The following is a 20,516-nucleotide window of genomic DNA, read 5'->3' as shown; positions in this document are numbered from 1 at the left end:
AAAAGGTCGCAAAGTTCAAGGGGGCCGAATACTTTCGCAAGGCACTGTATATATATATATATATAAAACACAGAGCCGCTGCGTTCTTCTTATTATTATTATTCACTTATATTGTAAGACATGGAAGTGAAGAAGAAGAACGCAGGGGCTCTGTGTGGTGAACACATATACATACTGTATATATATATATGTGTGTATGTATGTATGTATATATATATATATGTATATACATAACACAGAGCCGCTGCGTTCTTCTTCTTCTTCACTTCCATGTCTTTCTATCGATTTGTCTCGGCAGATAAAGCTGAAACCCGAAGGTGGAGCTCTGAAGCTGCCTGTCGGAGATTGATCAGAGGTTTTGAGGAGCTGAAATAGCCAGCTGTGTTCTGCTGTAATTTCAAGAGTGGATTGTTTCTTTTGCCTGTCTGTACCAACAACTGAGGCATCGTGAATTGTTTGTGGTTTGTTTAATTTTCCTGCATCCTACTGTCTTTATGTAAAGTTTCAGTGTCATTAATACACATTATGCCAGAAATAATGCATATATCTGAGATAGCATTACGGTTGAGCAAACATGAACATTCTTTGCTCAGATGTAGGATCTTAATCTGGTCACACTGTTGTTGAAGGAAATTTCCGGTGAAATGCAAAATTATATATATGTACACTGCATGACCAAGAGTATGTGGACACCTGGTTGTCAAATATGTCATTCCAAAATCACGGGCATTAATATGGAGTTGGTCCTCCTTTGCTGCTATAACAGCCTCCACTCTTCTGGGAAGGCTTTCCACTAGATGTTGGAACATTGCTGCGGGGACTTGCTGCGGGCACTGATGTTGGGTGATTAGGCCTGGCTTGCAGTCGGCATTCCAATTCATCCCAAATGTGTTTTATAGGGTTGAGGTCAGAGCTCTGCACAGGCCAGTCAAGTTCTTCTACACCGATCTCAACAAACCATTGCTGTACGGACCTCGCTTTTTGCACAGGGGCATTGTCATGCTGAAACAGGTAAGGGCCTTCCCCAAACTGTTGCCACATTTGGAAGCCCAGAATCGTCTATAATGTCATTGTATGCTGTAGCGTTAAGATTTCCCTTCACTGGAATTAAGGGGCCTAGCCCAAACCATGAAAACATCACCAGACCATTATTCCTCCTCCACCAAACTTTACAGTCAGCACTAAGAATTGGGGCAGGTAGCGTTCTCCTTCACCAGATGGTGAAGTGTGATTCATCACTCCAGAGAACGCATTTCTACTGCAACAGAATCCAATGGCTGCGAGCTTTACACCACTCCAGCAGACGCTTGGCATTGTGCATGGTGATCTGCATGGCTACCGCAGTATTCTGCTGCAAAATGCCATCCCATCTGGTTTACACTTAGTGGGACTATCATTTGTTTTTCAACAGGACAATGACCAAACATACCTCCAGGCTGTGTAAGGGCTATTTGACCAAGAAGGAGAGTGATGGAGTGCTGCATCAGATGACCTGGCCTCCACAATCACCCGACCTCAACCCAATTGAGATGATTTGGGATGAGTTGGACCGCAGAGTGAAGAAAAAGCAGCCATCAAGTGCTTAGCATATGTGGGAACTCCTTCAAGACGGTTGGAAAAGCATTCCAGGTGAAGTTGGTTGAGAGAATGCCAAGAGTGTGAAGGCAAAGGGTAGCTACTTTGAAGAATCTAAATCTAAAATCAATTTTGATTTGTTTAACAATTTTTTGGTTACTACATGATTCCATATGTGTTATTTCATAGTTTTGATGTTAGCACTATTTTTTGACAATGTAGAAAATAGTAAAAATAAACCCTTGAATGAGTAAGTGTGTCCAAACTTTTGACTGGTACTGTATATATACAGTATATTACATATTATTTTCAGATCTCTGTGTAGCCTAGCTAGTCTTCTGTAGCTAGTCTTCAGTTCTCCAGTCCCACCAGTGTGCCACCCTCTCCCCTGACTTTTCCCAAACGTCTATGCTACTTTAATGGAAGCATCAATAAATGATGACATTTCTCAGAAGCGATCACATCAAAGGGTTCACTCCCAGCCAGGGGACGCATGCAGGATGGCATTCTTTAGCACTACGGAAAGCTAAGCTAGCATCGCTGCCTCTCCTCAGCGCATAAACATTTAACTTCCAGCTGGTGGGAGTAGACAATTAACACAATGCAATCTGCAAACACTACCAAGGCCACGATGAAGCCTGGCACTGTGCAGGGAGAGCATGTAGAGTAGTCGACGATGCGTGTGATAGGAGACAAGCACGTTATACAGTCTTCAGGGAAGGAGTGTAACGTGTGCTGCTAGCATTAGCATCTGTCGGATGCTGGCTAGGCTACTCCATGGGGAGGCCATGTTTTGAGTCGTTTCTGTCAACAACAAAAAAGGTTGTCTGGTTTGTAGGTCCACTAGACAGATGCAACGCTAGACTGCGTCCTCTCACCACAGCTGGTGTCATTAAAGTGTCATTGGCTGAGGTGGGACAGATGCAACGGTGACATGTACCAGATTAGTCTGCCCAGCAGTAACCTGATGGTAGCAACAGAAAGCCTCTGAATGAATAATTAAATCTAAGTGGCCACTCTTCATAATAATGTAGGACATTGGGGGAAATTATTAATGCCTTGAGGTGTCTTAGTGGACTACCTCATTGAATCGTAATTACAGATCAAATAGGGTGACGCATAATGGTTTAGTGACTTTTCCCTACAACAGAAATACAATGAGCCATTTGTCAGATTTGAAAAACAAAACTGAACCCAAGCAAAAGGCTCTGGCCCGCAGATGGTACAGTGCTGTGCTTGTCAGTCACGTGCCAGACCTCAGCATGGCGGGTGTGACAGACCAAGAAAAGGGTACCACACTGATATCTCAATCCCAGGCACAATGGAGGGGCAGAATGAAGGTGAGGTTGGGGACAGTTTGGGCCGAGGGGCCGAGGGACTGAGCCCGGTGTTCCACAGCAAGCCAACAGCCTGTGATCTGGTGGTAACCTCTCCTCTTCAGAACACATCCTACTTCCCCATGGGGGGTGGGGAGTGTCAAATGGGGGGAGGGACTGGTTGGGAGGATGGGGTAGGGTGGGGCTTTAGGGAGCTAGATGGACCCCTCTCTCAGACTTACTGATGAGCACGGCTGTGTTTGGAGACGCCCGCATCAAAAGCATAGAGATAGGACCTCTGCGTCGGTACTGCTCACTCAGGGCATAAGATTAGCCCCAGACAGTACCCTACCAGTAACCCTCCCAAAAACCCTCCACATGAAAGAGGAGTGGATGAAAGGGCCAGATTCCCCCGCTCTCTGCCAAATCAATACCCTAGGCCCCATCCCCATGCACTGCACTGCAAGGCAGGAGCCATCAGAAGCCATCAGTCGATTAGGTATTGGCAGGCGCCTGCATGGGGCGACCACCTGCGTTTAATGACCACTCTAACATGGGCAAAACAGACATTAAGTAGCCTGGAAAGGAACATCCGTGTTATACCTTATCTCACATCGGCATCGCTTTCAATGCTATCATTGAACTAACGGACACAGATTAATTAAGGGGGAAAAACACTCATTTTCAGGCATCAAGGAATGCATTGACAAAGTGAGAAGTTCAAAGCATCAGGCTCAGAGAGGGTTCCTGGAAAGCAGAGCTTTGTGGTAGCCTAGCCAGCACACTAATGTTATCTGCAGAATGTATCCAGCTTTAATGGTTTCACACCAGGTGATTGACTCTAATCTGTAACTGAGTAATGCTACTTTTTTCTATCAGTCTGAACTCCAAGTTTGTGCACAACGGTGAATGCTCCCCTCCAATTGTATAAGAAATATTATTATTATGAGGCTAATCAAATCCCATTTTATTCGTCACATACTTCGTAAACAACAAGTGTCTACTTACTTTACGTGCCCTTCCCAATACACAATGACTAATGATAACTCGGCTATATACACAGGGTACCTGTACTGAGTCGATCTCCGATCTACAGGGGTGCGTGAGGTTGATACGTACATATAGCTAGGGGTAAAGTGACTAGGCAACAGGACAGATAATAAACAGTAGCAGCAGGGCATGTGATGAGTCAAAAGAGTTAGTGCAAAAAGGGTCAATGCAGATAGTCTGGGTAGCTATTTGGTTAACTATTTAGAAACGCATGGGGGTAATGCCAATGTAATCAATGGTTCATCATTTGGAACAGGTGCCTTTAGAGCTCCAAACCTGGCCTAACTATCACACAATCCTTTCACACTGCTCACATATCTTCCAGTATTTTCAGAATGAACTCCTACATGTACACCGTACACTGTGACTCCTTAAGTGTACACTGTACAGGGATGTAAACAGCCTCTCAAGGACAAGATTCATTTTTTTTTTTTTTTACCTTTATTTAACTAGGCAAGTCAGTTAAGAACAAATTCTTATTTTCAATGACGGCCTAGGAACAGTGGGTTAACTGCCTGTTCAGGGGCAGAACGACAGATTTGTACCTTGTCAGCTCGGGGGTGACAGCTCGGTTACTAGTCCAACACTCTAACCACTAGGCTACCCTGCCGCTAACCACTAGGCTACCCTGCCGCTAACCACTAGGCTACCCTGCCGCTAACCACTAGGCTACCCTGCCTCTAACCACTAGGCTACCCTGCCGCTAACCACTAGGCTACCCTGCCGCTAACCACTAGGCTACCCTGCCGCTAACCACTAGGCTACCCTGCCGCTAACCACTAGGCTTTCCATAAGAGTTGCACGGGCCCTAATTTACAATGATGAAGATGCCTGACTTGACCCAGAACAGAGGCCAACAATAATAGCAAGTTAAAGATCACAGCTAGGGATGCACGATATATCGGTGAGCATATCGGAATCGTACGATATTAGCTAAAAATGCCGGCATCGGCCCAATGTCTAATTTAACGCTGATGTGCAAAACTGTCAAAGCTGACGTGCATACCTACAGTGCCTTGCGAAAGTATTCGGCCCCCTTGAACTTTGCGACCTTTTGCCACATTTCAGGCTTCAAACATAAAGATATAAAACTGTATTTGTTTGTGAAGAATCAACAACAAGTGGGACACAATCATGAAGTGGAACGACATTTATTGGATATTTCAAACTTTTTTAACAAATCAAAAACTGAAAAATTGGGCGTGCAAAATTATTCAGCCCCCTTAAGTTAATACTTTGTAGCGCCACCTTTTGCTGCGATTACAGCTGTAAGTCGCTTGGGGTATGTCTCTATCAGTTTTGCACATCGAGAGACTGACATTTTTTCCCATTCCTCCTTGCAAAACAGCTCGAGCTCAGTGAGGTTGGATGGAGAGCATTTGTGAACAGCAGTTTTCAGTTCTTTCCACAGATTCTCGATTGGATTCAGGTCTGGACTTTGACTTGGCCATTCTAACACCTGGATATGTTTATTTTTGAACCATTCCATTGTAGATTTTGCTTTATGTTTTGGATCATTGTCTTGTTGGAAGACAAATCTCCGTCCCAGTCTCAGGTCTTTTGCAGACTCCATCAGGTTTTCTTCCAGAATGGTCCTGTATTTGGCTCCATCCATCTTCCCATCAATGTTAACCATCTTCCCTGTCCCTGCTGAAGAAAAGCAGGCCCAAACCATGATGCTGCCACCACCATGTTTGACAGTGGGGATGGTGTGCTCAGCTGTGTTGCTTTTACGCCAAACATAACGTTTTGCATTGTTGCCAAAAAGTTCAATTTTGGTTTCATCTGACCAGAGCACCTTCTTCCACATGTTTGGTGTGTCTCCCAGATGGCTTGTGGCAAACTTTAAACAACACTTTTTATGGATATCTTTAAGAAATGGCTTTCTTCTTGCCACTCTTCCATAAAGGCCAGATTTGTGCAATATACGACTGATTGTTGTCCTATGGACAGAGTCTCCCACCTCAGCTGTAGATCTCTGCAGTTCATCCAGAGTGATCCTCTTGGGCCTCTTGGCTGCATCTCTGATCAGTCTTCTCCTTGTATGAGCTGAAAGTTTAGAGGGACGGCCAGGTCTTGGTAGATTTGCAGTGGTCTGATACTCCTTCCATTTCAATATTATCGCTTGCACAGTGCTCCTTGGGATGTTTAAAGCTTGGGAAATCTTTTTGTATCCAAATCCGGCTTTAAACTTCTTCACAACAGTATCTCGGACCTGCCTGGTGTGTTCCTTGTTCTTCATGCGCTTTTGACGGACCTCTGAGATTATCACAGTGCAGGTGCATTTATACGGAGACTTGATTACACACAGGTGGATTGTATTTATCATCATTAGTCATTTAGGTCAACATTGGATCATTCAGAGATCCTCACTGAACTTCTGGAGAGAGTTTGCTGCACTGAAAGTAAAGGGGCTGAATAATTTTGCACGCCCAATTTTTCAGTTTTTGATTTGTTAAAAAAGTTTGAAATATCCAATAAATGTCATTCCACTTCATGATTGTGTCCCACTTGTTGTTGATTCTTCACAAAAAAATACAGTTTTATATCTTTATGTTTGAAGCCTGAAATGTGGCAAAAGGTCGCAAAGTTCAGCGGTCATTTGAAAGAGTATGAACATTTCAGCGAGACAACTCAAAGGTAAAATCCATTAACGCCAAGATAATGGAATTCATTGCCCTTGACAATCAACTGTCCTCTGTCGTGGATGATGTTGGCTTTCGCCGACTGGTTGAGCCCGGTACACACTATTTTTCAGATGTTGCCCTACCAGAGTTACACAGTATTGTTGAAATGTACATCTATGAGCCACTTGCTATGGGTGTTACTGCTATTAGCTTCACGACTGACATTTTGAACAGCGATGTGAGCATGCTGAGTCTGACAGCACAGTGGGTGGATGAGGATTTTGTACTGAGGAAAGACGTATTGCATGCTCAGGAATGTGCTGGTTCTCATACCGCTGCTACCATTTCAATGGCAATTGAGAACATGTTAGAAACTTGGCTTGGAAACATGAACACACTCCTAGCGCCATTCGAACAACTGACTCAAGAAATAAGTTAATCAACTGCAACTGTAGCAGATGTGATACCCTCTGTCATGGTATTGAAACGCCTGCTCAACAAAACTGCTGACAGAGACCGTGGGTTTAAAACTTACAAAAGTACTCGAGGCTGTGAACAAGCAATTTGGTGGCATTCTCTCTGAGCCTCTTTACTGTGTCGCCACCATGCTTGATACTAGGTACGAGGACCACTACTTCGATGCAGACAAGAAACAGGGTTTACGTGAAATGTTACATACACAGCTGGAAAAGATGAAAATGGACACAGTGACTGTGCTCACCGAGGAAGAGAGGCCACGGTTGAAACTTCACTGCTTGACATGTATGATGAAATCCTTGTTGAGAATTAAACGACTAAACAAATGAACAACCAAACAGCACAGCAAGTAAGTGAAATAAGTAGGTTTTGATTATGCTTTACTGGTAATGGGGACATACGTGAACGCCAACAAAATAACATTTTGGTCAGTGGTGTGTGTGTAACCTTTAACTAGGCAAGTCAGTTAAGAACAAATTCTTATTTACAATGACGGCCTCCCCCGGGCCAAACACGGACAATGCTGGGCCAATTGTGCGCCGCCCTATGGGACTCCCAATCACGGCCGGATGTGATACAACGAGGATTCGAACCAGGGATTGTAGTGATGCTTCTTGCACTGAGATGCAGTGCCGTAGAACGCTGCGTCCATGTGTGTGTGTTAACTATTTAATTGTACTAGAATGCTTAAAAAGACGCTAAATGTTAAATATCGGTTATCAGAATTGTGTTTTTTTGGCAAGAAAAATATTGGATATCGGTATCGGCCAAAAATGTCAAATCGATGCATCACTAATCACAGCGATGTTTTGATCTAAATAATGAGGATAGTGTTAACTTTATCAAATGGACTACTGGAACAAAATAGCACTGGCCACGTATTTAAAACAACTCCTCTCTAACATTTCACAAATATGCAATCTCTTCAGCTCTCAAAATTTAACCATGCATAAAATATGTTTAGCACAGAATGACCAAGTGGGACCAGTCAGTCCAAACATCTAAAAATCCCCAAACAAAGAGAACAAATAAGGAAATATACCACAGATAAAGATATAGCAGATAAATACATTCCTGCCTCACTCAACATTGCGTAACACCGCCAGTTAGAAAATGACATAGAATTTTCCCCAAACACTCTTTGTTTTAAACATTGGAGGTGAGGCTGAGGTATCTGTGTGGGAGGGTTGGATCCGAGAACGTCTCTTTTGGGAGATAACAGTAATAATAAACTCAACAGCAACTCCAAACCCTCCATTACCCCCCTTTGGCTAGCAAGCGTCTAACTGAATAATCCAATACCAGCGCCGGCTCCGGCCGGCTCAGGCAATCTGCATTCGGAAGATGGTCTATCCCTCTACTGTGTGTCCGCTCTACTGGAACAAACACTAAACTGAGCCAAGGGCACCTCCAGGACTGCTGGGGCAGCACTGTCTCCAAAACTCTCTGATCGACTCTGCACTGCCGTCAGTCCGCCAGCCACTGACTGTCTGACATTCAGAGTCTTTGAGCTGGTGTCAGCCAGCCACCAGTCCTTTATCTATGTAAATGTATGGTGTATGGTGGCCCGGAGGTGACAGAAATAACCCCCAACCACCATCAGCACTTCTGGAACAAAGGATCAGGTTGGCTTGACAGGGCTAAAAACACCTTGATTTGTGGGCCAAGTTACTGTCACAAGTCCTTCCACATAGAAACAGTCAGATGCGAATGCTGTGTTTCTGCCGGAATAGCTTTAGTAGCTGTCTGTAGCCCCAGAGGTTAGCCTATTAGATGCCTCCTGTTTGGTTGGTAGACACATACACACACACACAGAGAGAGACAAAGACACACACAGGGAGTGCTGCTCTATAATAAATGAGTCTCTTCCATCCCACAAGAACTAATGCCTCTCTGACACAGCTCTGGCTGGCTGGTGACACAAAAGCATCACACGGCACGCAAGGCTCTGGGTTCACGCGCATGCAGCATTGTGGATAGGACATCGCTCGCTGACCGCTTACTGTCGTGACCATGGCAGGCTGCTTTTCCAGCATCAGTTACTGTAGTAAGACTGTGTCCAATAGGAGTTCAGTGCTGTTTGTGGGTGTGCTTCGTATGTACCACATAGGGATCTACTCTGAACCCTATTTTAATCATGAAGATGTCGTGTTTGCAACCAAAACATAGGATGAACAAAGTTCCTTCTGCAGGGTGCCACCTGCCCCAATTAGGTGTGACTGATATAACCAGGGGCATTCCTTCCACCAGCTTTACCATACCAGTCCCTGAGGCATGCCTCTCTATGTGAACTGCGCTTTGCTGTACTGCTGACATATACCTTCAAAGATGATCCGCTGCAGGGGGGGGGTCGTTCTAAAATGCAATCCCATCCTCCCTCTCTCTCTCTCTCTCTCTCTCTCTCTCTCTCTCTCTCTCTCTCTCTCTCTCTCTCTCTCTCTCTCTCTCTCTCTCTCTCTCTCTCTCTCTCTCCTCTCTCTCTCTCTCTCTCTCTCTCTCTCTCTCTCTCTCTCTCTCTCTCTCTCTCGCTCTCTCTCACACAAACACACGTGCATGCAAGCTAGCACACACACATTCCCTATCTTCCTCCCCTCCTTTACCACCTCCAGAATCCTCTCTTCTCCTCGCCTTCGCCCACCTCCTAGAGATACCAGCCATCCCCATGGGCAGGCAGGCAGAGAAACAGGCAGCCACAGCCCTGTATACATTCAGATTGGTTTCTAATGAGCGTAGGAATGACCCCATGCAGCCATGTTAGCCGAGCCAGAGCCACACATCTGGATTACAGTCTATCAGCCCCAATCAGACAGACAGCTCTATATCCAGTGAATACACTACAGAGGCCAGAAGGTTTGGCTGCCGCTCCGCACCGCGCCTCCACCCAGCATCACTTACTTAACAGAGACATCCTAAATGAATGATGTCAGCAGGCAGAAGCAGCCATAAATAAGGCAGCGCTTTCCTTTCTGCTGGGTGGGTAATTGAATGTGCTTAAACTCTGCTCAAAGGTAATCCAGAGAAATAAGGGCTGTATTGACAGAGGCACACTGAAGAATGTACGGGGGAGTCTGAGTCATGTTTCCATTTTGTGACACCAATGGCGAACTGGAGGAGAGAGGGTGGCATAGTAGAGGATGGGACGTTACAAAGAGGAGAAGGGGCTCTAGCTGCAGACATTGATGCACTGTGCGTAAATGTGCTGGCAGGGTCATGGTTAGAAGGGATACAGCTTTTGTCAAATGAACCCTTTTCCTAACCTTAACCTAATTCTCCTAACCTGCTACGTTAATTCTCCTAACATGATGAATACGTTATCCTAACCTGCTACGAAAAGTCAAATCTGATGTGAATTTGACAAAAGCAGGATCCCTTTAAGCCATGACCCGCTGGGCAGGGCTACAGAGCAGTAGATTTAAATGAGAGGATAGACATGAGGTATGTGTAGTAGACGGATTTGGAAATGAGGTATTCCTATAACATCAATGTTCATCCTTTTAGTATTGGATGATATGCTATAAGATGCCAAAGGTTCCTTTTGAAGGCATAACTCCACATTTTGTAGACATTGATCTGGATGCATAGAGCTGTATCTGTTGATGTGTACGTACGGGTTGATATTCTTCTCCAGAGAACTTTACCATGGAAACACCTATGGGTGAATCCATTTTGAATTCAATCATTTTTTTGACAGCATTCCTTTTGATTTAAGGAATTCTTTCCATGTATGTTTGCACATGGTAGAAGTGGCCAGAAAGGGACCTTTTGGAGCCGAATGCCAAAACCTTCAGAAGATAAAGGTGTTCAATGTTGACCCATTATGCATTCCCCACCATCCATGTTTTTGCCACTGGAAAATATAAACGGCTGAGTTCGATGTCATTTAAAAGCTTTTTAAAAAGTGTTGTCAAACGATTTGATTATTTCTTGATATTTTTTTGTATTTTTTATAAAAAATAAACATTCAATGTCAATTATCTAAAAACGCGTAAACTCTGATTTTTTTTGTTGTTGTAGCTTCGACCCTATTTGACATCATCAGAGGTTTCTGTGTTGAACGCTCTTGAACACGGGTTGGGTGTCATTTCAAGCATAGAAACATATTTCACCTATCCCTTCAGACTACTGCAATTTAGCTGGTACACCATTGAAATGTAAATTTGACTGAAATTGTACTGTAACTTCGAATTACGACCACAAATATGACAGCAAATGATCTATTGGGGGATTGACAGTATAATTTAAAACAACAGATATTCCCATTCAAGTCAACATTCTATGACGTGTGGATCTACAATCATCTTTGTGGTACCACTTGAAAGTTGACATTTCAAATGTATTCCCATTTTAGTACATTTATCAGCCAAAACATGACACCCACCCTGTGCTGAAGAGCATGTTTTGTCTCAACCGAGGGCGGACACAACACAAACACCTTAGATGATGTAAAACAGGGGCTAAGCTACAACATACGTGAATATGACAACAATGGGAGTTAGTGCGTTTTTAGATAATTAGCAACAACACCCCTGGTGGGTCAAAAAATGGGTCAAATTTGTGTGCCTTTACATCTTAACTGCTTTGGCATTCAGGTCCAAAAAGTCACTTTCTTAGCACTTCTACAATGGCCAAATGGGTATGGAAGGTTTTGTTCGAAACAAAATAGGTGCTGTCAAAAAGTGATTGAATTCAAATGGATTTACCCTCATTTAAAATGATGTATTATTTAGTGCTATTTTAAAAGGTGCGAGGGCAGAGCAGTAAAACCTACAACTAGAGCGCGACACCAGCAGAACTCCTGTGACAAACGGCATTTCTCTGTCCAACACGCCACCACTTTGCCAGTCAGATGATCAAGAATAGCATGTTAAGACGGGACAAACGTGGAGATTGCTTCTAGTGATATTCTTACTAATGGCTCCTATCTCTGACAAACTAATACAGGTTCAGACTAGACAACCCATAATCAAATCAAATATAATCAAATATACTTCAGACACCGGGGGATCATTGAAGGACCAGTCTGACTAGGGTCCATAGAGCGGCCAATTCACCGTCGTCCACGCTCCATACATCTCCACGAGCCCGGGGTGTTGTTGCTGACTAATCTCATTATGCCGTCTTTCCATCATTATTTGCATGTCTGTGTCTGCCCCGATCTGTGTCACCCCCCCCCCCCCCCCCCCCTCTCTCTCTCTCTATTATGGGAACCATTGCCTTTGTTATGGGCAGGTGGCATCCTGGGCCCCTGGCCTAACTCAAAGAGAAAATGACAACACAACGCTACTGTATGTCAAAAGAGATGGTTGTGCAAACAGGTTGTATTGTGGAGAAGATGCATAAATTGAATGGTTAATTTTTTTGTGAGAGCTTCTAAGAGCATCAATGCCCATTTACCATTAGTCAATCTAATATTATATAGTACAAAACAAGTGTTTTCCCTTAACATGTTTGATGAGTTTGGAATTCATTCTTAAGAAGAAAAAACTGCAAACAATCATTGTTGCCCTGTCTCCTTCAGCCCAACACAGCATATTGGATGTCTTTATGGCAGCATTTTACCTTGAAAGTGGAACGCCCGAGACTCGCTGTGAAAGCCCTGGACTTGAGTAACTCCATCAAAACCCTCTCCAAGCGTCAATTCATCGAACACGTTGATGCGTAGAGCAGGATCAACCCCGAAACCTAAAACTTATTGATAGAAAAACAAACACAATAGGCTACGCATGAAGGACAAAATTCATAGCATATTCCGTGACCTGTCCTGAAAGGTTATTGATGCTGGGTAGATGCGCATCTAAGTGTTCAGAAATATATCTGACATTTACAACTGCAATTTTTAATAATAGCTGAAAGTGGATAGGAAAACAGTAAATTACACGACAATGACAACCCAGTTAGATGATAGCCTACAATCATGTATGTTGTAAAGTGGGTGTCTCAAGTCGTTGACATTAATTAGCTACGAGACATTATGATCAATGGCAAATGTGTGTCCTACCTGAGGTGACGCAGAATAAACCGAGGACAAGAAATAGTTTTAATCCCATTGTGAATCAAAATTAGTCCATGTTTTGTCCACTTCCAAGAGGCAGTACTGTTCAATCCAACGATGTCACAACAGCTCAGTAGCCTTTTACAAATCCCACATTTGTGATAACCGGATCACCAAGAGATATTATTCCATTCAGTGCGAGCTACTTTATACAGGTATGTTATACTACTGGCATCGGTCAGTCGGCGACACAGGTGGGTAGGCAATAGAGGTTGTAACAAAGCAATCTTCCCAGTCCCTGAAACGCTCCTCTGTTCAGCAGTCTGCACGAGTGCGACAGAGGAGAGGAGAGGAGAGAGACGGTACCCGCTTTCAGGGTGTGAAGGAAAGCAGAACGAAGCGAATGGATCAATAAACCCCCTTGTGGTCTTGGTTGAAAATGCCTTGATAATCCCAAACGCGCACTGAAATACTGTAGTCGTTATTCACAGTATACAAAACATTAACAAGAACACCAAACAAACACTGTATAGCCTCAAAACATAGTGAAATCTATAATTTTTATATCATGGATGGTTGGTCCTTGTATCTAATGTACTATGACTTTGATTGTGGTAACATTTCTCCAGCCCTATACCTCAGTTTTTTACCAAACAAAGTGGTGTGCTGTCGCATTGTTATGGTTTCAACTGCGGATAGCCCCTTTAATGACAGGGATACTTGTTGTGTGTGTTGATTCCTCCATCAATCCACTCAAACCTTATTTTCCCAAGTTACTGTAGTTTCTCGCATGTGACCCATCATCGCGTGGAGAAGTGGAATGCTCGGCTCTGACAGGAATCTGTTGTTCATTTTCATAGACCATCACAGATGCTTTGTGTTCCACAAATGTGTTGATACCACTTAGCTCTTTCTCCTCCAAGGGAGCAATCGCAATATGAAACACTTAGTATACAGAGAGCTGTGCCAGTAAATACGGTGCCTTGCAAAAGTATTCAGACTCTGGATTTCTTCACATGTTATTGTGTTACAAAGTGGGATTAAATGGATTTAATTGTCATTTGTTTTTTAACAATAGACACAACATATTCTAATGTGAAAGTGGAATATGTTTTCCATGAAAAATAAAAGCTGAAAAAAAAACATAGTAAATGTATAAGTATTCAGCCCCTTTGTTTAGGAAATACTAAATTAGTTCAGGAGTACATTTTGGCTTAAAAATTACATAAAAAGTTACATGGACTCACTCTGTGTGGAATAATAGGGGTTGACATTATTTTTAAATGAATAACCCTTCGTCTGTCCCCCGTGTATACTACATCTGTAAGATCCCTCAGTCAAGTATTGAATTTCAAGCACAGATTCAAACAGCCTCATAAAAAAAGGTTAGTAATTGGTAGATGGGTAACAATAACAAATCAGACATTAAATATATATTTAGACGTGGTATAGTTAATAATTATGCCGTGCATTATGTATTAAACCTCCCAGAAGCCTCAAAGATACAGTCATGCTTCTGAACTGAGCTGCAGGAGAGGAAGGAAACTGGTCAGCGATGTTACCGAGTTCAATGGCTGTGATGAGATAGAACTGTGGATGGCGCAGCAGCAGTGTATTGACTCCACTATAATGACCTAAATGACAGTGAAAAGAAGAACACAAATATACAAAATATTCCAAAACATGCATCTTGTATGCAACAAGGCACTAAAGTAGTACTGCAAAAAAAACATAACAAAGAAATGCATTTTTTTGACCTAAATGTAAAAGCTCTATGTTTGTGGTAAATCCAAGACATGGAGGTGGCAGCATCATCGCATGAGTAGGCTTGACAAATACTGGGGAGATTTTCAGGATAAACATTTATTTTCTTCCACTTTGACATTAGTGTAGTTTGTGTAGATTGTTGACAGAAATGTTTCAATTAAATTCCTTTCAATCCAACTTTCTAACACAATAACATGAAAGAAATCCAAGGGGGCTGAATAATTTTGCATGGCACTGTATGTTAATTCTCCCCAAATCTGGATAAACACTGTTTGAGTTGCAAAGAATCCGAATAAACCGACTGCCAGATGGACATTAATAAAATACTTTTTTCAACAGACAGTTCTGATTCTTAAGCAATCTCAACTGCAAGACGGTTTGGTCAAACGTCGGATCTCAGTGGAAATCTCTTGGATTACTGTGTCTAGCTGGGCTGACTGGAAGAGGACAGTCACAGGATAGTGTTGCTATCCAAGAGCCAGAAGATTCTATTCTGGGGACATTCCCAAAACCAATCCCAGATCTTCCCACATGAAAGTATACTACTATGGTTAAATACTACAGTATTAAAACATGTATATAATATATTCACTGTAATATTTTTGCGTACGTCTGTAGTATTCTATGGTATTTCATTTAGTGCTTTTGCAGACTTTAATGTAGTCTTTTTGCATTTTTGACTGTAGTATACTGTAAATCAAATCAAAGTTTATTGGTTGCTTACACAGATTTGCAGATGTAGCAAAATGCTTGTGTTTCATGAAAACAGCCCCAGACCAATATTCCTCCACCAAACTTTACAGTTGGCACTATGCATTGGGGCAGGTGGCATTCTCCTGGCATCTACCAAACCCAGATTCATCCGTTGGACTGCCAAATGGTGAAGCGTAATTCATCACTCCAAAGAACACATTTCCACCACAGGAGGTTGGTGACACCTTAATTGGGGAGGACGGGATCTTGGGAATGGCTGCAATGGAAAAATGGAATGGTATCCAACTCATCAAACACATGGTTTTCATGTGTTTGATACCATTCCATTCACTCCATTCCAGCCATTATACAAGCTGTCATCCCCTCAGCGGCCTCCTGTGTTTTCCACTGCTCCAATGGCGGCGAGCTTTACACCACTCCAGCCGACGCTTGGCTTTGTGTAAGGGGATCTTAGGCTTGTGTGCGTCTGCTCGGCCATGGAAACCCATTTCTTGAAGCTCCTGATGAACAGTTATTGTGCTGATGTTGCTTCCAGAGGCAGTTTGGAACTTGGTAGTGAGTGTTGCAAACGAGGACAGACTATTTTTTACATGCTTCAGCACTCGGCGGTCCAGTTCTGTGAACTTGTGTGGCCTACCACTTATGCGGCTGATCCATTGTTGTTCCTAGACGTTTCCACTTCACAATAACAGCACTTACAGTTGACCGGGGCAGCTCTAGCAGGGCAAAATTTGACAAACTAACTTGTGGGAAAGGTGGCTTCCTATGACGGTGCCATGTTGAAAGTCACTGAGCTCTTCAGTAAGGCCATTCTACTGCCAATGTTTGTCTATAGAGATTGCATGGCTGTGCCCGATTTTATTCACCTATCACCTTTATACACCTGGCTGAAACAGCCAAATCCACATGCTTCTGCAGATATATACACTATCGTTCAAATGTTTGGGGTCACCTAAAAATGTCCTTGTGTTTGAAAGAAAAGCAAATTGTTGTCCATTAAAATAACATCAAATTGATCAGAAATACAGTGTAGAACACAGTGTATTAACATTGTTAATGTTGTAAATGAATATTGTTGCTGGAAACGGCTGTTTTTTAATGGAATATCACATAGGTGTACAGAGGCCCATTATCAGCAACCATCACTCCAGTGTTCCAATAGCACGTTGTGTTAGCTAATCCAAGTTTATCATTTTAAAAAGCTAATTGATCATTAGAAAACCCTTTTGCAATTATGTTAGCACAGCTGAAAATCATTGTTTTGAATAAAGAAGCAATTAAACTGGCCTTCTTTAGACTAGTTGAGAATCTGGAGCATTGGCATTTGTGGGTTCGATTACTGGCTCAAAATGGGCAGAAACAAGTAACCTTTTTCTGAAACTCATCAGTCTATTCCTGTTCTGAGAAATGAAGGCTATTCCATGCGAGAAATTACCAAGAAACTGAAGATCTCGTACAACGTTGTGTACTACTTCCTTCACAGAACAGCACAAACGGGCTCTAACCAGAATAGAAAGAGGAGTGGGAGGCCCCAGTGCACAACTGAGCAAGAGGACAAGTACATTAGAGTTTGAGAAAAAGACGCCTCAGTGCTCAACTGGCAGCTTCATTAAATAGTACCCGCAAAACACCAGTCACAACATCAACAGTGAAGAGGCGATTCCGGGATGCTGGCCTTCTAGGCAGAGTTGCAAAGAAAAACTGTCCAATAAAAGGAAAGATTGGCAAAAGAACACACACACTGGACAGAGTAAGATTGGAAAAATGTGTTATGGGCAGACAAATCTAAGTTTGAGCTGTTCGGATCACAAAGAAGAACATTTGTGAGATGCAGAAAAAAAGAAACGATGCAGAAGGATTCCTTGACGCCATCTGTGTCACGTTCTGACCTTTATTTCCTTTGTTTTGTATTTATTTAGTATGGTCAGGGCGTGAGTTGGGGTGGGCAGTCTATGTTTGTTTTTCTATGATTTGGGGATTTGTATGTTTCGGCCTAGTATGATTCTCAATCAGAGGCAGGTGTCATTAGTTGTCTCTGATTGAGAATCATACTTAGGTAGCCTGGGTTGCACTGTTTGTTAGTGGGTGATTGTCTATGTTAGTTGCTTGTGTCAGCACAGTCCTTATGATAGCTTCACGGTCGTTATTTGTTTATTGTTTTTGTATTCAGTGTTCAGTACTTTCTTTAATTGAATATTCATCAGGAACACATACCACGCCGCATTTTGGTCCTCCGATCCTTCTCGCCTCTCCTCTTCAGATGAAGAGGAGGAAGACCGTGACAATCTGTCAAGCATGGTGGAGGCAATGTGATGGTCTGGGGGTGCTTTGGTGGTCGTAAAGTGGGAGATTTGTGCAAAGTAAAAGGGATCTTGAAGAAGGAAGGCTATCACTCCATTTTGCAACGCCATGCCATACCCTCTGGACGGTCCTTAATTGGAGCCAATTTCCTCTTACATCAGGACAATGACCCAAAGCACAGCTCCAAACTAACTATTTAGGGAAGAAGCAGTAAGCTGGTATTCTGTCTATAATGGAGAGGCCAGCACAGTCACCGGATCTCAACCCTATTGAGCTGTTGTGGGAGCAGCTTGACTGTAAGAAGTGCCCATCAAGTCAATCCAATTTATGGGAGGGAGGTGCTTCAGGAAGCATTGGCTGAAATCTCTTCAGATTACCTCAACAAGTTGACAACTAGAATGCCAAAGGTCTGCAAGACTGTAAATGAGGCAAATGGAGGATTCTTTGGCAAAAGCAAAGTTTGAAGGACAATTATTATTTCAATTAAAAATCATGATTTATAACCTTGTCAATGTCTTGACTATGTTTCCTATACATTTTGCAACTAATTTCATGTATGTTTTCATGGAAAACAAGGACATATTTCTAAGTGACCCCAAACTTTGAATGGTAGTGTATACAGTATATGTACAGTGCCTTGCGAAAGTATTCGGCCCCCTTGAACTTTGCGACCTTTTGCCACATTTCAGGCTTCAAACATAAAGATATAAAACTGTATTTTTTTGTGAAGAATCAACAACAAGTGGGACACAATCATGAAGTGGAACGACATTTATTGGATATTTCAAACTTTTTTAACAATTCAAAAACTGAAGAATTGGGCGTGCAAAATTATTCAGCCCCTTTACTTTCAGTGCAGCAAACTCTCTCCAGAAGTTCAGTGAGGATCTCTGAATGATCCAATGTTGACCTAAATGACTAATGAGGATAAATACAATCCACCTGTGTGTAATCAAGTCTCCGTATAAATGCACCTGCACTGTGATAGTCTCAGAGGTCCGTTAAAAGCGCAGAGAGCATCATGAAGAACAAGGAACACACCAGGCAGGTCTGAGATACTGTTGTGAAGAAGTTTAAAGCCGGATTTGTATACAAAAATATTTCCCAAGCTTTAAACATCCCAAGGAGCACTGTGCAAGTGATAATATTGAAATGGAAGGAGTATCAGACCACTGCAAATCTACCAAGACCTGGCCGTCCCTCTAAACTTTCAGCTCATACAAGGAGAAGACTGATCAGAGATGCAGCCAAGAGGCCCATGATCACTCTGGATGAACTGCAGAGATCTGCAGCTGAGGTGGGAGACTCTGTCCATAGGACAACAATCATACATTGCACAAATCTGGCCTTTATGGAAGAGTGGCAAGAAGAAAGCCCTTTCTTAAAGATATCCATAAAAAGTGTCGTTTAAAGTTTGTCACAAGCCACCTGGGAGACACACCAAACATGTGGAAGAAGGTGCTCTGGTCAGATGAAACCAAAATTGAACTTTTTGGCAACAATGCAAAACGTTATGTTTGGCGTAAAAGCAACACAGCTCATCACCCTGATCACACCATCCCCACTGTCAAACATGGTGGTGGCAGCATCATGGTTTGGGCCTGCTTTTCTTCAGCAGGGACAGGGAAGATGGTTAAAATTGATGGGAAGATGGATGGAGCCAAATACAGGACCATTCTGGAAGAAAACCTGATGCAGTCTGCAAAAGACCTGAGACTGGGACGGAGATTTGTCTTCCAACAAGACAATGATCCAAACATAAAGCAAAATCTACAATGGAATGGTTCAAAAATAAACATATCCAGGTGTTAGAATGGCCAAGTCAAAGTCCATACCTGAATCCAATCGAGAATCTGTGGAAAGAACTGAAAACTGCTGTTCACAAATGCTCTCCATCCAACCTCACTGAGCTCGAGCTGTTTTGCAAGGAGGAATGGGAAAAAATGTCAGTCTCTCGATGTGCAAAACTGATAGAGACATACCCCAAGCGACTTACAGCTGTAATCGCAGCAAAAGGTGGCGCTACAAAGTATTAACTTAAGGGGGCTGAATAGTTTTGCACGCCCAATTTTTCAGTTTTTGATTTGTTAAAAAAGTTGGAAATATCCAATAAATGTCGTTCCACTTCATGATTGTGTCCCACTTGTTGTTGATTCTTCACAAAAAAATACAGTTTTATATCTTTATGTTTGAAGCCTGAAATGTGGCAAAAGGTCGCAAAGTTCAAGGGGGCCGAATACTTTCGCAAGGCACTGTATATACAGTACCTGTCAAACGTTTGGACACACCTACTCATTCAAGGGTTTTTCTTTATTTTTAATATTTTATACATTGTAGAATAATAGTGAAGACATCAAAACTATGAAATAACACATGGAATCATGTAGTAACCAAAAAAGTGTTAAACAAATCTTCAACAGACAGTGTCACCAGCAATATTACTGCACGTTTTCTACCAGAAGGTATAACCCCCTCACTCCAAATCTTATTAAATAATACCAGCAGAGCATCTATGATCTCATCAGGTAGATGATTAAACATTCCATAGCACAATTGATCATGACCTGGGGCTGTATATCCACAGTCTATTACGGCTGAATGCATTTCATGTGTAGTAAAAACAGCATCCAAAGAAGAGTCAACAGTATCCCTTTTCTGATCCACATTAACATGAGGATTTTAAAATCTCACACCTGC

General features: G+C 42.6%; 1 protein-coding gene across 1 annotated transcript in view; it reads right to left on the bottom strand.

Moving 5' to 3' along the window:
• The window catches only part of nell2a (neural EGFL like 2a), a 107,623-nt gene extending 93,700 nt beyond the window's left edge, over positions 1–13,923 (bottom strand). Inside the window, exons 1-2 of the mRNA XM_021567998.3 lie at positions 13,044–13,923; positions 12,605–12,733 (exon numbers count right to left, since the gene is read on the bottom strand). Of these exons, the coding sequence (XP_021423673.3) occupies positions 12,605–12,733; positions 13,044–13,092 (178 nt within the window). The 5' untranslated portion in view covers positions 13,093–13,923. The remainder of the gene's footprint in view (positions 1–12,604; positions 12,734–13,043) is intronic.
• Between the last annotated feature and the right edge of the window lie 6,593 nt (positions 13,924–20,516).

This window comes from Oncorhynchus mykiss, chromosome 2 (assembly GCF_057628025.1).
Source record: "Oncorhynchus mykiss isolate SJ-2025 chromosome 2, ASM5762802v1, whole genome shotgun sequence".
Taxonomy (NCBI): domain Eukaryota; kingdom Metazoa; phylum Chordata; class Actinopteri; order Salmoniformes; family Salmonidae; genus Oncorhynchus; species Oncorhynchus mykiss.
The sequence above is the reverse complement of the archived record's forward strand: the minus strand, read 5'-3'. Positions and strand labels throughout refer to the sequence as shown.